At 41.6% G+C, this 16,031-nt stretch overlaps 1 protein-coding gene across 1 annotated transcript; it reads right to left on the bottom strand.

The window, feature by feature from the left end:
• Positions 1–97: 97 nt before the first annotated feature.
• LOC139695346 (UPF0598 protein CG30010) lies at positions 98–1,097 on the bottom strand. The gene is made up of 3 exons (XM_071594060.1): positions 889–1,097; positions 764–812; positions 98–683 (listed from the first exon to the last, which is right to left on the bottom strand). Exons 1-3 carry the CDS (start codon positions 1,033–1,035, stop codon positions 121–123), a joined length of 759 nt encoding a protein of 252 aa, XP_071450161.1. The 5' UTR covers positions 1,036–1,097; the 3' UTR covers positions 98–120.
• Positions 1,098–16,031: the final 14,934 nt, after the last annotated feature.

Raw genomic sequence — 16,031 nt, 5'->3', positions numbered from 1 at the left:
TACAAAGCATGGCCATTTCATAATTTTTATGCATTAAATTATACAACTTTATAAATAATGTATGGTAGTTTTAAACATTATAGAAATAACATTTGTGCTATAATAAAATGTTAATTTCATTCATTTCAGTGGTATAGTGGTATCCTCAATCCATTCGTAGTTCAGTTTGTGTAATTTACCCCCCCACATCAAGTGAGTAGGTCTTTTCTCTGCTCCTTGATCAAATCGAAACTTCTCAGAAAACAGAAATGCCAGCGATGACTTTATCAAACCGACTCCACCAACCTCGGGACTTGCAGGATGGTACACTCTTCCTTCAGTGTTGGATACAAAAACTTTCTCCGGTTGGAATGGCACGCATAGGTCCTCGCCAGTGTAGTTACAGCTAAGGTGGTACTTGTCTACTGCTACTCCAATGTCTCTTTCGACTGCATTGATTGATAGGGGTGTTTGATTATTTATTTGCACGTCCTTGGATTCTTTCGCTTCACCTGATGACTTCTTTCCTTTACTCTTAGGTTTTACTTCTCCTTGTATAACTTGGGTAAAAACTATTGGCGTGTCATCACAACGAATAAAATTTCTTTCTCTCCCACACAGCGACAGGAATGGGAAATCCTCCTCGTAGCGGCCGGTATTGTTTTTCCTCACACGTTTGAAGAAGAAAACCAAGAATGCTTTATCTTGAAAGAAAATCGAATAATTAGCAGAGCGTTCCGAAATCCCATCGAGGCAATTGATGGAGTCATTCTCTATTCCGTACCTTTAAAACACGACGTGAAGTTTTTCATTCGAGAGTCATCTAAAAACAACTGAAAATATTTTTTTATTATGAGGCGTTATTTAGGTTATGTGCCCAGTATGATCAGTTTTTCTCGATTTGCGTACCATTCCTTGGTGGTCAACGTAATAGAAGTATTCTCGGATTTTTGGCTCAGGGGACTGCCCTTGAACATAATGCATCCCTTTGTAAAATAAAAATAAAGGTCTTCTTATATAGCTTGTTCTATTGGAACGTAAAATTATTCCAAGCATGACAGATAAATTGCCACTGCAAATCTTACGATTAAAGCAAATGAACCGCAAATATAGCTCACTTGTCTTTTTGTCACCTATTCGTTTACCAATGGAAATTCTTGGAAGATGGAATTCCATTCCATTATCTCTCGTTTATTCCACCAGGGGGATTGTATGATAGGGCGCCAAAAGGGTTTTCTTGAATTTGAGGGCAATGCTATTCGAGATTATACCTTATGATATTACGATTATATTTTGGCGTCAGGCCATTAGTTATATTGAAAAAGAAATTGTCTATTGGACAGTTCGGCTATCAAACCTTATGCTTTCCAATTGCTGGAAGCACGGCAAAAAATGTCCTGGACATCCAACCAGCAACCTTTTTCATCGCTTCATTTCGGCTGTTTTTTCTGCTAATTTCCACTTTGAACTCAATTGACTTATCTGGAACGTTTCATTAAGTTATGCGGTGGGTAAAATTTGCTGATAATATTTGAATTTTTGGTGTAGAATTCTATCAGCGAAAACTACTCATCGTTTTCGAATCCGCCATTATTTCTATCCCTCTGTGCTCAATTAAAATGTAAACAGGTTGCCGCGGCCATGGTAAAACGTAATAGCTAGTATCGCGATGTAACGTCCATCGAGGTAACTTCGTGATGGAGTCAACACAAATACATGATAGCTGTTATCTTGTTGTAAAGACCGCATTTTTTACTCGGCTGAGTGATTATGAGAAAAACAAATTTGCTCTTTCCCACAGATTTTGTGAATGGAAAGTGCAAATTTGTTTTTCTCATAATGATGAACTTCTCCAATATCTCGCTTGAATTCGTTGATTATATTCGGCCAAGAGATATTAAAATCTGTCTCCATTATACTTTTTGAAACTATGCAACTTTGTGAGGAAGTTCTGAGTGTGCATTTTCGTAATCGTACTTAGATGCACTTGTGCATAATATAATTTTTATTGCATATTTTAAGGACATTTAGGAAAGTGATTCTTTCCCACGCAACGCGTTATAACACATGAGCACAGTATCGTAGTGAGGCAACGTCCTACCACCATCTGTAGCCCTATCCAATTCTTTCTGTTGAGTCCTGGCAAGTACCTGATACGACTTGAAAGCAGCCATGAAAAGTACTTGTTTCCCTAATTAAGATGAAACCAAGCCAAACTGGATGCGCTTAGAATTGCCGTGTATACATTATTGCAGAGAAAATTTGTGTGTATCCGTTCACCTCCGCTGCGTCCCTCTGCTTCTACGCCCATCGGGGTGAACTCGACCGCGACGCGTCGCGACGGCGCATCGTTCCCCGCGAACGTATTCTCTTCTCTTTGGCTTGAAGCACCAAGTCTCATCGACAGCCGGTATGAATTGCCGTAATGGTTATGGCTCATATTTATTATTAAATGATATTCTTCCGTTGGAATTAGGTTTTGGATGGATGGACAAACAAACCATAGCACACTTCCACGCCTGACCTGACGTCCAACATGCTTATTCCTCCCCCTCCCCCCCAATTACAATGCCTCACCAACACTCTTCCGTCACGGTCTTCAAAATTCCAATTGTAACTAAATGCTATGCATTCACTCATATTGCCTCTTCTGTATTTATCTCCTAGTCAAATACTGCTTGGTTTGTTTTCGTATCCGTCCATTTCATTTTTTCATGCCATGTATCTGGCTTAAAAGGGAAACCGTAATAACGGTGTTGATACATTTAGTAAGATTTGCATTTCATACAGTTAATGCACCGTCGTGTACAGGGGCGTGCGCAGGATTTTACTTGTATGAGTGTCCCCACTCTGCGGTGTGACACCAATAAAAGGTTTTGCATAATTTGTTTTAGCCAAATGTTTTCCGTTGATACACTTATTTTTTTCCTTAATTTTACTGCTACAGTAATTAACCTGAAGGTTGGCTTGAAAGGTAGAGTAAGACTCCGGTAGGTTCCCTTGGTACTAAGCCCAACTGTATCAGGGTAGGAGGGCCAGTTCCTTTCCCTGTGCCGCCTTTGGTTTCCCAGGAAGTTTTGGTCTGAAGGTTCTCCGACAATTAAACCCAGGCCCTTCGGTCAGTATCTCAGCGCTCTGCCCATTGGACTACTACGTGTCTTCCTTTATTAATATTTCTAAATTTAAAAAAAATCATTTACGCCAGGAATTGAGGGAAATAGAACGATTAATATACGATTAGAGGAGAGTAGTTCAATTTTTTTTATTCTGTCGATCAATTTAAATTTGTATGCGGAGATTCTGGAGAATGTTTATTCGGTTTAGCTTTTATGTATTCATATTTCACTTTCTTTCTTCAGGTGAGGGGTCCCTACCCATGCGCAAAATCTCCTACCGGTCCTGCTCATACTTCGTTACTTATAACGTACACACTTCTATCAACCCGCCCACCCTACCCGTGCATATTGCGGGGGTGTACAGCTTAGTATTCGGCGCGGAGCAAAAGTCAAGAAAATTGGTGTAATTAGGGTCACTCTGGGAAGTGCTTACCAATTAGATCATAGTGATATATAAACATACGATTTAAAAACAATAATTAAGTATTTTATGGAGCAGTTAACGTAATATGTAGTTTCGTTTGCATGCCTGAAAAAAAACCAAAAATTATTTCCATATCGATTTCTTACGGTTTTTTCTTAATGCTTCGCTCATTTACGGCGCGATGTAATATGGCGCCGTGTAGAATTAATGTGGTAGGTTTGGGATATAATTACCTCAAGAAAACTTATTGAGATTCCCAAGGAATAGGAAGACAAGTCTAACCATGTAGGTTGAGGGACATAAGCTAAAACACGCAAAAAAGTTCACCTATTTGGGAAGTTTTTGGACCTGGGTGGACCGATTGGTGGAATGAAGAATTACGTTAGGTGAAGAAGCGTTTACGAAGAGGTGGTAGTTAATGACTGGCACCATAAGTAAAGGTGTAAAGAAAAGACTTGTGAAATATTTGATGTGGTTGGTAGTTTTGTATGGCTCGGAGCCTAGGTCATTGAAGCGAGAGGATAAGCGTATGTTAGATTCCTTTGATATGCGGGCTTGGAGAAGAATGAGAAAAAAAAGAAAATGGATGGAAAGGATAAAAAACGATGCATGTCATGGGGAGAGATAAGGTTGTCGGAAAACATTCGGAGAAGGCAGGACAAGTGGATGAAGGAGGTACCGAGGGAAAATGAAATGCTGAAGACGGTAACAGAGATTAGAATGTTGAGAAAACTTGTTAGGGGGAGGAAAAGAGTAGACATTTTGGATGGAATTATGGGAGGTAGAAAGTATGCAGGGTCTTAGAATGAGTTAGTGTAATGGGAGTGAAGAATATTTCGTGTAGTGCAATTTAGGACTTAGGTGAACAGTGTGGTGCCACGACCCTTAAAAAACCTACACTAGCTGGGTAGAGTACTGCATCTAAATTAGGTAAACAGTAAAAGTAATTTCTTGTTCCAATCTAACCGCCCAACAACCCTATCCTATTCCTGTCCTTTCCTCCATTGCCTAACATTATTCCCTCTACTACAGTCTTCAACATCCCACTGCCGGTCAATACCCCCTTCATCCACTTTTCCTGCCTCCATAGGACTTCTCCCAACAAACCCCTCTCTTCGCCCACCATACCAAGTACTTCCTCGTTAGTTTTCTTCTCTGTCCATTTCACCTTCTCCATACTTCTCCACACCCACATTTCAAAAGCCTCCAGTCTACGTCTATCCTCCTGCTTCAATGACCACGTTTCCGCACCGTACATAGCTACGCTCCATATCAAAGTTTTTACGAGTCTTTTCTTAACATACTTACTCAACGTCCCTGTCATCAAATCCCTCCTTGTGAAAGCCTCTTTCCCTAGCGCAATTCTTCTCCTTACGTCCCTACTACTTGGACCGTGCTGGTCCAAAACACTTCCGAGATACGTAAACTGTTCTACCTACTCTAGTTTTTGCCCTCCTATTTTAATGTTTAGCATAGCCTTTTTCTTTCCAGAAAATCGCATAACCTTTGTTTTATTAATATTGATTCTCATCCCATACCTGTCGCACTGAATTTCCAATTCACTCAGCAATGCCTGCAACCCCTTGGCTGACTGACAAACTAAAGCTTGGCCATCAGCGAACCTAACTGATTTTACGAATTCCCCGCTCACTTTCATTCCTACATCCAGATCTTCCCATGCCTCTTTAATCATTTCCTCTGCATACAGGTTGAACAGCAACGGTGATAATGGGCAACCCTGCCTTACACCTCTTCCCAACGCTGCCCATCCGGAAACCCCGTTCCCCACTCGCACCTGAGCAGTCTGAGACATGTACAGGTTGCGGATTAGCCTCCCTTTCCCTCAAATCTATTCCTATTTTCTGCAATACTATATACTCATTAGTTTTTCCCAATTCACCCTATCGAACGCTTTTTCGAAATCTACGAAACAGGCAAATACCTCCTGGTTGTGTTCTATATTCCTCTCGATTAATAACCTCATTACTGCAATGGCATCACGCGTTCCTCTCCCCTTCCTAAACCCAAACTGATCATCCCCTAAGTAATCATATGCCCTACACTCTATCCTTTTGTTTATGATCCTAAGAACAACTTTAGCTGCGTGGGATATCAAACTTATTGTCCTATAGTCCTCACATGATGTAGCCATTACCTTTTTCGGAATAGGAACTAAAACTGATCTCACAAAGTCTTCCGGCCAGATTCCTTCCTCATAAATACTACGGATCAGCCCATATAGCCTCTTCCTCCCACATTTTCCTAAGCATTTTAAAAGTTCCGCGGGAATGCTGTCCACCCCCACGGCCTTATTTTGTTTCATCTCCCTTAATGCTCTTTCTATCTCATTGTCTAGTATGCCTGGACCCAAGCTATCTTCCTCTACGTCATGTCCTCTTTCTATGTCTATCCTTGTGGCCTAAGTTCTTTACAATACAGTTACTTTCTATATTCCTTCCATCTCTCTTAGATCTTTTCTGCGTCAACTATTATCTTACCCGACTTATCTCTTGCTGTTTGCACAGATCTTCCCTTTTTACTTCGCGATAGTATTTTAACCGTCTTGTGTAGCGCCCAAATTTCACCCTTCCTCTGCAAGCTTCCTATATCCCAATACTATTGCCCATATATAGTATCTTTCCTGGGCCTCAGGCAATCTTTCCGTGGGACGCATATAATGCATTTGTCTATGATGTCAAGCATACCCCACTCCAGTCTAAGGCAAAGGGAGATACGTAAAAATGCTTCAGACAAAGTAAAGAGCCAAAATGAAAGTAGTGTTATGATAGTTATTGTACGCTGGATCACCAATGTAAAGGGGGTGATCAAGAACTTTTTTGACTAAGTGGTACATTTTTATTTGCAGGATTCGATACAGCGTCCAATTTAAGTCAAAATATTTTTCTAAACACCAACGTTTAAAATATAATAATTACGGAGAAATTGTGGTAAACACTTCCTATTTGGCACAATGACTCCACAGATAGGACCGTGGGATTTCCATCTTCGGTGACATGGAGAGTAAAGTTTTCTTTACTCTCAGAAATCTTCTCCATTGCATAAAAACGAACTCTGAGAATTGAATGCTTCTCCCGGTTTCCTGTTCAAAGCCCACTGTGCTAATCATTGCCCAAGATTCCTCCTAATTGCCCAAGATGCCTAAGATTCCTCCTTGACCAGGTGATATCAGCCTGAGTTCCAAAATGTTTTCAGTAAAATATTTCCGTCGTCATTATATGTTGAGAATCGATGATCTGATAACATTTATATTCAACGTTATTTTCTATCGAAGCTTGAAAGAAAAATGTACAAGTCGTTTATAAAGAATTCTAACCCCCCCCCCCCCAAATCACCCCTGGTGACCCGTCCCAACCCAGAGTAATTAAATTACCCTTCGGAACCTTATCAACTTTTCCTGAAGAAATTTCCCATCTCTCTCTTTGTTTTGAAGTTTTTAATGAATACTTCACCCTTTTGTCGTATGAGTGCAATTGTCTATTTCCACCTGTCGATGTTGCTTCATGATGAAATCATCCCCATCGCGCGAAATAAAATCCAAGATGGAAAAGCTGCACAATGTTTCAACCTTATATTTTCAAAGTGACGCGTAAAATAGTTTCTTATGAGGTCACTAAGTTCGATAGACAGTACGTAATTTAACGTGTACAGTTTCCAGTCAGTCGGATGTCGTTTCCATGGATTAGACGAGGTAAGGAAGGCCCTGAGATTTTCTAGAAAACGAATCGTCCGGATAAGGAGCGCCAGCACCTGTGCGAGCGCCACCTCTAATATGTGTCACGTCCTTGGCTTTGCACCCCAGCAGGTGTTCGCGCAAAGACAGCAAACTAACCTTGGGTTCCCCTTGGCTTTCCTCACATCTTCATTGAGTGAACATGACTGCAGTTTCGACGTGTGCGGGTAATTTGCAGGGAACTGGTATGGTTACCCGTGCGCTGGTAATCACAATTCACCCTCAGATCATTCTCGCCGCGGTCGTGGAACTCAAGCTAATCTTTTTTCAAATAGCTGATTATTCTTGAATACATTGTTCGATTGCGTATCGTATCGGAGCGTTAATTACATTACGCCGTGTCTACTTGTACTAGTCGTGAGTCTTTGACCAAAGGGAATACTTTTTCGCGTTCCTAAGAAGATACGGAGACCCTCTCTTTGGATGGAGATAACTCTTCTGCGATTTTGCTATTGAGAAATCATCTGAAATTAATAAGTTTTGTGTTTTATAAAACGGTTTAGTGTCGAATTGTGACTGAACCATGTCGTAAATACCAATACATCAAAAAAGTTCCAACATATTGGCTCATAAAAAATTATATTTTCCCCGCGAAAAAGTAGTTTATACCCACCGCTTTGTTTCGATGTTCTCCATTCCCAATCTGTCATGATTGGTTGCAAAACATTGCGAACACGATAGTGAATCCATGGGTATTAAATGATTAAGATCGAAGGAAATATGTAAGGTAAGTAGAAGCTTTTCTCTGATGGCAGAAATGCTTCCGTTTTTAAGTGTTTCCGGGTTGGGTTTCGAAGTAAGATTTGATGATATCTCTAAAATCACGCAACTAGGGTGCCCAAAAGTGTCACACGGGATCTCTGGTGAGTAGCCAAGCACTCTGCTCATTGGACCCCCGCGGCCCCCTTTATAGCATAAATGACATATAATTGTCTTTGTTTTAATTTTCAAAATTTTCGGTTGAAATTTGATGGGCAATAAATTCCTCACTTGGCACTGCAATCGCCAGGAGTGTAATATTGGGTATGCGCTCTTGTGATGTCAAATTTCCGTGATTCCTTTCAATTTCCTTTGAACACTCTGGGCGCACTAACTCCTAGGAAGATCCATAATCGAAATATCTCTCATCTGAGAGAAGTCATGACGTCGTTATAAATATCCTTTATGTAACTGTGTAGTAATATCACACGAACTATAGCAATGCCATTGGTAGATCTGCTGTTGCAATGAAGTTCAGAGTTTCAGACGCCGAACTTATAAGTGATTCTCAGTTCAAAATGAAATTCTTCTCGTCTTTGGAAGTGCATACTTTGTTACTTTTTCGCTACAGACACCGAAAAACTGCCAGTCTGAAAATATTAGAACATTTTGTTTGGAAACATTAAATTTTGACGTTAAACGAAAGTTGATCGTTTGAAATTGGCAGAATAATCCTTTCATTCGCTGTAAAATTTAATGCAAAAATCCTTCTCTACGTAAAAAATTAACATGTGACTTAATTGCCTTTATATCCCATAGCGCACCATTCTCCAACGATTTTATTGATGTGCATCCCACGATACCCTTACGAAGGACAACTCATTCCTGGATTAAAAGAACATTTTCAGCATGAATAGTGACTTCAAAAAATATATAATCATTTATTTCGTAGCGTAAAGTTATAGAAAAAACTGAGATTGCATCCATGCTATGTTATTTGCTCGGTATCAGAGCTTCCTAGGAAATAACAGACGGCAAGGGGAAAGGAATTGGTTCCCCAGCCCTGTGTGTGAATTTCACTTACATAGTTTATTAGGTGAACTCTTCCTTCACTTATCAAACCAACCTTCGGGTCGATTACTATGGTTACCTTGTTAGGTTTTGGCCGGCAAACTTCCACTTCATAATCACTGTTATTAACATTTTTTGTGTCAAACATTTTGTAGACGCTTTGACGCCTTGCGAGGGAGCCTCTTCCGCCTAGCCGTATCACAGTGGTGGCCGGAGAATTTCTCAGTAAATGCCAGTGCTTCTCCATTCCTTCTCTAGTCCCGAAAACTCGAATCCTGCCTGCATTCCTATAGTCTTCCACTTGTACCGTCCACTCACGTCTCTCCTATGAGGAGGATTGCATGAGAAATGTGCTTTCTTAGAATGTGCACGCAGTCCCTTAGGTGTGCGCGCGCACCTCCGCGCATTCTAATTCTCCCTCGGCCGTTAATGGAATACGGAGACGATTGATAACTCCTCATTTGGGTTGCTTTCTCTTGTCCCCTCTTGTGAAAGATGAGCTCCACTCACACCGTCAAGGTTTAGTTCATACAGTCGCGGAGCAAAGCCGGTTCTCCTGCGCATATGTGCGACATTGAATTCTATCCCCAGAGGCGTCGGGAGAGCTTAACGCGGTCGCTGAGTGATCTCCCTGGAAAGTAGGCCAAAATTCCAATTTTCATCGGATTTGCACGAAAATCCGTCCGGGAAAAACAATAGAGAGTGTGAAAAAACTTTCCCATGAAACTTATCGAGACATACGTACGCTTTGGTACTACCTACTGCGACAGACGTGACGAGAGAGTTGGTGGTTAAGAGCGAGAGGAGGTATTGGGCGCTGTTCGGTAGTCCAGCCGATGCCAGTTTAAGTTTACGTTAGAGGATTCCTTATCTGTGCCCATCTGCATGCTGATAACGTCTTAAAGTGACTATATTGAGATCATTCCTTGATTTTCTTCGTGCAAATTTGACTTCAAGGCGAAGGCGAACTGCTTTTAAACGTAAATTTGTAAAGATGATTAAAAACTGAAAGTGAAAAACAAGAGATTTTTTCCAGTGTTTCTGCTCAGCTTTGTCAAGTCTCACGTTTTAAGGGAAAACTTAGTAAATTTTGTCAACAGATTTTTATCCAAAACTTGAAACGACCGATTTGGTCTAACATTCGACCTGATTATGTCGATACGGCCCGTCGATATCGCTCGTTTTTTGTTTTTAATAAACATCTGCGAGCAAAATCCACAGGGTTATCATTTCAATGCAAGAGATTTTTTCGAGCGTGGATTTTTTCGGCGGCTTCTAAAGCCTGATTTGATTTTAATAACAGAATGATGAGCTTGGAAGACAGAAACCGAAGTTTACTGAAGTATTAACGCGGGTGTCTTTTAACATTTTGAAAATTACTTTCCCTTCGCCGAGTCTCTCGTCGCCAAAATTAAACAGTGAGACTTTCACTGCACAGTATGTCATATTTTATTAGGCATAGCGCCACAAAATTGCGCTCAAAATTAGCAAACTAATCGTGTAGTACGTGCGAGATAACTATTGGAAGACTTCAGCTTTGATTACGCAGAACTGGTCGCTTGAGTCGCGCGTCGATAGAGATAAGTTGCCCCAATGGCTAGGTGTGATGCTGGGGCTCCCTGCATCCATTAGAGTTCGTAACCTCCGAAGAAGTCGTTGCAATCCTTCATGAGGACCTTGAGTAACCTCAAAAAGCGTCATACACACAATGAACACACACACGTATATATGTATGTATGTATGTGTGCGTGTGTGTGTGTAACAGACAAAAACACAGAAACACACAAAAAAGAGACTCACTATTTTCCTATTTCCTACTCACAATTTTGAAAAATAGTGAGTCTCTTTTTTGTGTGTTTCTGTGTTTTTGTCTGTGTCCACTAGTGCTAAGTGTTATACACTATTATTCACGTCCGTGAGACTTTCAAAAAGTGTTTATATATATATATATATATATATATATATATATATATATATATATATATATATATATATATATATATATATATATAATATATATAATATATATATAATATATATATAATTATTATTAGGTAATCTACCGGTTAAGGTAGGTTTTTGGATGGACATAATTACTAATTAAATAATTTGTGACCCCTGAGAAAACACAACATCCTACTTTACATCAGGTCCCTCTTCAGCTCTGAGTACTTTCTTCCTCCCTTCATCCCGTCCAACATCCCTATCCTGTTTCTTCCCTTTCCTCGTTTGCCTAACATTCTCCCCTCAATTACAGTCTTCAACATCCCGCTGCCGGTCAATACCCCCTTCAGCCAATTTTCCTGCCTCCATAGGATTTCTCCCAACAAACCCCTCTCTTCGCCCACCATACCAAGTACTTCCTCGTTAGTTTTCTTCTCTGTCCATTTCACCTTCTCCATACTTCTCCACACCCACATTTCAAAAGCCTCCAGTCTACGTCTATCCTCCTGCTTCAATGACCACGTTTCCGCACCGTACATAGCTACGCTCCATATCAAAGTTTTTACGAGTCTTTTCTTAACATACTTACTCAACGTCCCTGTCATCAAATCCCTCCTTGTGAAAGCCTCTTTCCCTAGCGCAATTCTTCTCCTTACGTCCCTACTACTTGGACCGTGCTGGTCCAAAACACTTCCGAGATACGTAAACTGTTCTACCTACTCTAGTTTTTGCCCTCCTATTTTAATGTTTAGCATAGCCTTTTTCTTTCCAGAAAATCGCATAACCTTTGTTTTATTAATATTGATTCTCATCCCATACCTGTCGCACTGAATTTCCAATTCACTCAGCAATGCCTGCAACCCCTTGGCTGACTGACAAACTAAAGCTTGGCCATCAGCGAACCTAACTGATTTTACGAATTCCCCGCTCACTTTCATTCCTACATCCAGATCTTCCCATGCCTCTTTAATCATTTCCTCTGCATACAGGTTGAACAGCAACGGTGATAATGGGCAACCCTGCCTTACACCTCTTCCCAACGCTGCCCATCCGGAAACCCCGTTCCCCACTCGCACCTGAGCAGTCTGAGACATGTACAGGTTGCGGATTAGCCTCCCTTTCCCTCAAATCTATTCCTATTTTCTGCAATACTATATACTCATTAGTTTTTCCCAATTCACCCTATCGAACGCTTTTTCGAAATCTACGAAACAGGCAAATACCTCCTGGTTGTGTTCTATATTCCTCTCGATTAATAACCTCATTACTGCAATGGCATCACGCGTTCCTCTCCCCTTCCTAAACCCAAACTGATCATCCCCTAAGTAATCATATGCCCTACACTCTATCCTTTTGTTTATGATCCTAAGAACAACTTTAGCTGCGTGGGATATCAAACTTATTGTCCTATAGTCCTCACATGATGTAGCCATTACCTTTTTCGGAATAGGAACTAAAACTGATCTCACAAAGTCTTCCGGCCAGATTCCTTCCTCATAAATACTACGGATCAGCCCATATAGCCTCTTCCTCCCACATTTTCCTAAGCATTTTAAAAGTTCCGCGGGAATGCTGTCCACCCCCACGGCCTTATTTTGTTTCATCTCCCTTAATGCTCTTTCTATCTCATTGTCTAGTATGCCTGGACCCAAGCTATCTTCCTCTACGTCATGTTCCTTTTCTATGTGCAACTTTGTTGGTCTAATCTCTTTACTATACAGTTCTTCTACATATTCCTTCAATCTCTCTTGGATCTTTCCTGCGTCAACTATTACCCTACCCGCCTTATCTCTAACTGATATCGTTGATCTCCCTTTCTTACTTCCCGATAAAGATTTAACTTTGCTGTACAGCGCACCGATTTCCCCCTTCCTCTGCAGACTTTCCATATCCTCGCACTGCGTCTTTCACCATGCTTCTTTTGCTTTATTTGTTGCCCGCCTCAATGTATTGTTTCATTCTTTGTACTTCATTTTTGCTAATTCTGTATTTACATTCTTCCATTTTCGCCGCTCATCCATCTTTGTAATCATCTCATCCGTGATCCAAGGTTTCCTAGTCCTTCTAGCGGTAACGGTTCCAATAGCATCTTTTGCGGCATTAGACAACCCTTTCTTGATCCTTTCCCATTTTTCTTCGATGGTACTTAGTTCTTACCATCCTCCATGATTGCCTCGACCGCCTGTTTGAATTCCTTCCTTTTCAAACCGTTTCATGCTTCTACATTCCATTTTCTTACTCGCCGCCCCTGCCTTATCTTTTTGAAACGCACTCTACATTTCATACTAACTAAATTGTGGTCAGAGTCCGCATCCGCTCCCGGGAAGCTGTGCGAATTAATCACACTGTTCCTAAACCTGTGTCTAACCAGGTAATAATCTAGCTGATACCTTTCTGAGTCACCTGGCATTTTCCATGTGTACCTGCGTCTTTTGTGGTGTCTAAACCAAGTGTTGGTGATGACTAGCCCCTGTCTCCTGCAGAACTCAACTGCTTTTTCTCCGCGGTCATTCCTCATGCCTAAACCGTAGTCCCCGACCTCGTCACCATCTCTTCCTTCGCCTACCGTCGCATTCCAATCCCCCATCACTATCAAATGTTTCCCTGCAGGAACACACGCAATTATGTCCTCTAACTGATCGTGTATTCTATCGACCTATCGACCTCTTCTTCCTTATGGTTGCTCGGTGGCATGTATACCTGAATAATAACCAAGTTCGTCAGTTCTTCTTTTATCTTTACTAGTAGTATTCTATCCGTTACCTGCTCTATGTTGACTACGCTTCTTCCTACCTCTTCATTAAATACTATGGCAACCCCTCGTTGGCTCTCGTCCCCACCGCTGTATATTATTCTATACTTATCACTCCAGTAATCCCCGCTATCTTTCCATCTCACCTCGCATAGACCTAAAATATCTATATTTCCCCTTTCCATCTCTCGCTTAACATTCTCCAATTTCCCTGCCCTCATCATTGTCCTAACATTCCACGTTCCTATTCTAACTAATTTGGTCTTCTTCTCCTGCGTCTTTTGTCCTGCTGCTGCTGGTTTTCCCTTGCAAGGGTTTCGTGGGATGACGACCGCGGAAGCCTCCCCCGCTGCCGGGCACGACACACGGCCGATTGGGCCGAGCCCCGTGGTTGCCAGGACTTAAAATCTCTGTAAAGTCCATCATGTTAATCTTGGGAATGATAATTGAGGTGGTTTCCTGTTGCCTTCCTCAATAGTGTTTTTAACGTGACACCATCACTCACTGGCCGCCCCACTGGGGTCAGACGCCATTGCAGCCGCCTCACTGAGGAACAGACGCTGCGTGGACTACCTTTCATCTGGCTCCTAACCTTCGACCTATCTGGCATGGGTGACCCTACCAGGAGCAATAATCATTACTCCCGCCAGCACAGCTCTAGGGGTCATCGGAATACACAAGCCCTTCCACCACGTCAAGGTTGTAGTTCGGGGAGGGTTATATATATATATTTATTTATTTATATACCTGTTTATGTGTGTGTATATATATATATATATATATATATATATATATATATATATATATATATATATATATATATATATATATTTCTAAACCGCAAACACAGTGATCAATTTACCTCCCTCAATAGTGTTTTTAACGTGACAACATTACTCAATGGCCGCCCCTTAGGGACAGGCGCCTTTGCAGCCTCCTCACTGAGGAACAGACGCTGCGTGGACCACCTTTCGTCTGGCTCCTAACCGTGGACCTATCTGGTATGGGCAACCCTATCAGGAGCAAGTATCAATACTCCCGCCAGCACAGCTCTAGGGGTCATCGACACGCACAAGCCCTTCCACAACGTCAAGGTTGTAGTCCATGGGAGGGAGATTCTCAAACCCGGGCCCTTCAGCTGCAGCTGCTCAGAGAGGCTTGCCTCCACCCAAGCCATGTGATTTTTCTGGCAGCAGATATTCCTGGGAAACCATAACCGGCACAGGGAGAGGAACTGGCCCCCCTAGCCTGATGATTGAATTTCACACGCCGTCGGGCTTAGTACTGAGTGACCTCAACCAGCACCTACCAAACCGACCTTCGAGTTGATTACTGTGTTTAGGGTTTATAAATTTGTGCATGTACACACACACAAGGAAATGATCAAAGAGCCAATTAATAAGGGTGCCGGTAAGTCGAAAAATTGACGACAAAATTAGGATTTTATACTATTGAACAGATAGATTCAATGATACTTTTTTCCCTCTATACAATCCAAGAACATTAAAAGTAGAATTACCTGAGGTAGAGGCATAAATGAAGCAGGTGGGGGTGAAGACAGGAACCTTAAGTAAAGATACTAAGAAAAGATTGGAGAAAACTTGAATCGGGAGAGTAGTTATATGTGGTTCAGTAACTAGGTGGAATAGGCTAAATAATGTTGGGTGTAGAGTGGAGAGTTTTGAGACATGTGTGGAGAAGGATGGAAAAAGTAAAATGGAAAAAGGAAAACTAATGGAGAAATTCTGGGCATGGTAGGTGAAGAGGAAAGTTTGTTGGGGGGGGGGGGGAATTCAAAGAAGGCAGGAAAGGTATATGGAGGGCATATTGATTGACAATGGAATGTTGGAGAATGTGATTGAGGGGAGAATGTTGCTGGGTAAGCAAAGCGTCGGCAGGAAAAGATTAGGTATGCTGGAGGGGATGAAGGGAGGGTGTGGTGTCGAAGGAGGGTAGATTGTAACGTTGGATGAACGGCATTTGTTTTCGTCTTACGGGGAGCTCAGAAGTGTAGCAATGCTTAGTCCTTGGGTACATCAAAATCTATGCTGGCCTTAAGACTAGCACCAATAATAATGTTAATGGACGAGGCCAAACAATGAGACGGACGCACAAACAAATTAATATCAATCTTTCCTTGACCGGCTCACTCCCCTCTATATTTTCATTACTGGTATCCTAGCAACCCATGCCACACCCCCTTGCGGTGGATCACGGGGTGTTGTTTAGACCCGCAGGCGTAGCCAGACTTCGATCAATTGCAGGACTAAAGGTGTTCTAGGGGAGAATCAATTT

This window comes from Hetaerina americana, unplaced genomic scaffold (assembly GCF_022747635.1).
Source record: "Hetaerina americana unplaced genomic scaffold, ioHetAmer1.1.p SCAF_6, whole genome shotgun sequence".
Classification (NCBI taxonomy): domain Eukaryota; kingdom Metazoa; phylum Arthropoda; class Insecta; order Odonata; family Calopterygidae; genus Hetaerina; species Hetaerina americana.
The sequence above is the reverse complement of the archived record's forward strand: the minus strand, read 5'-3'. Positions and strand labels throughout refer to the sequence as shown.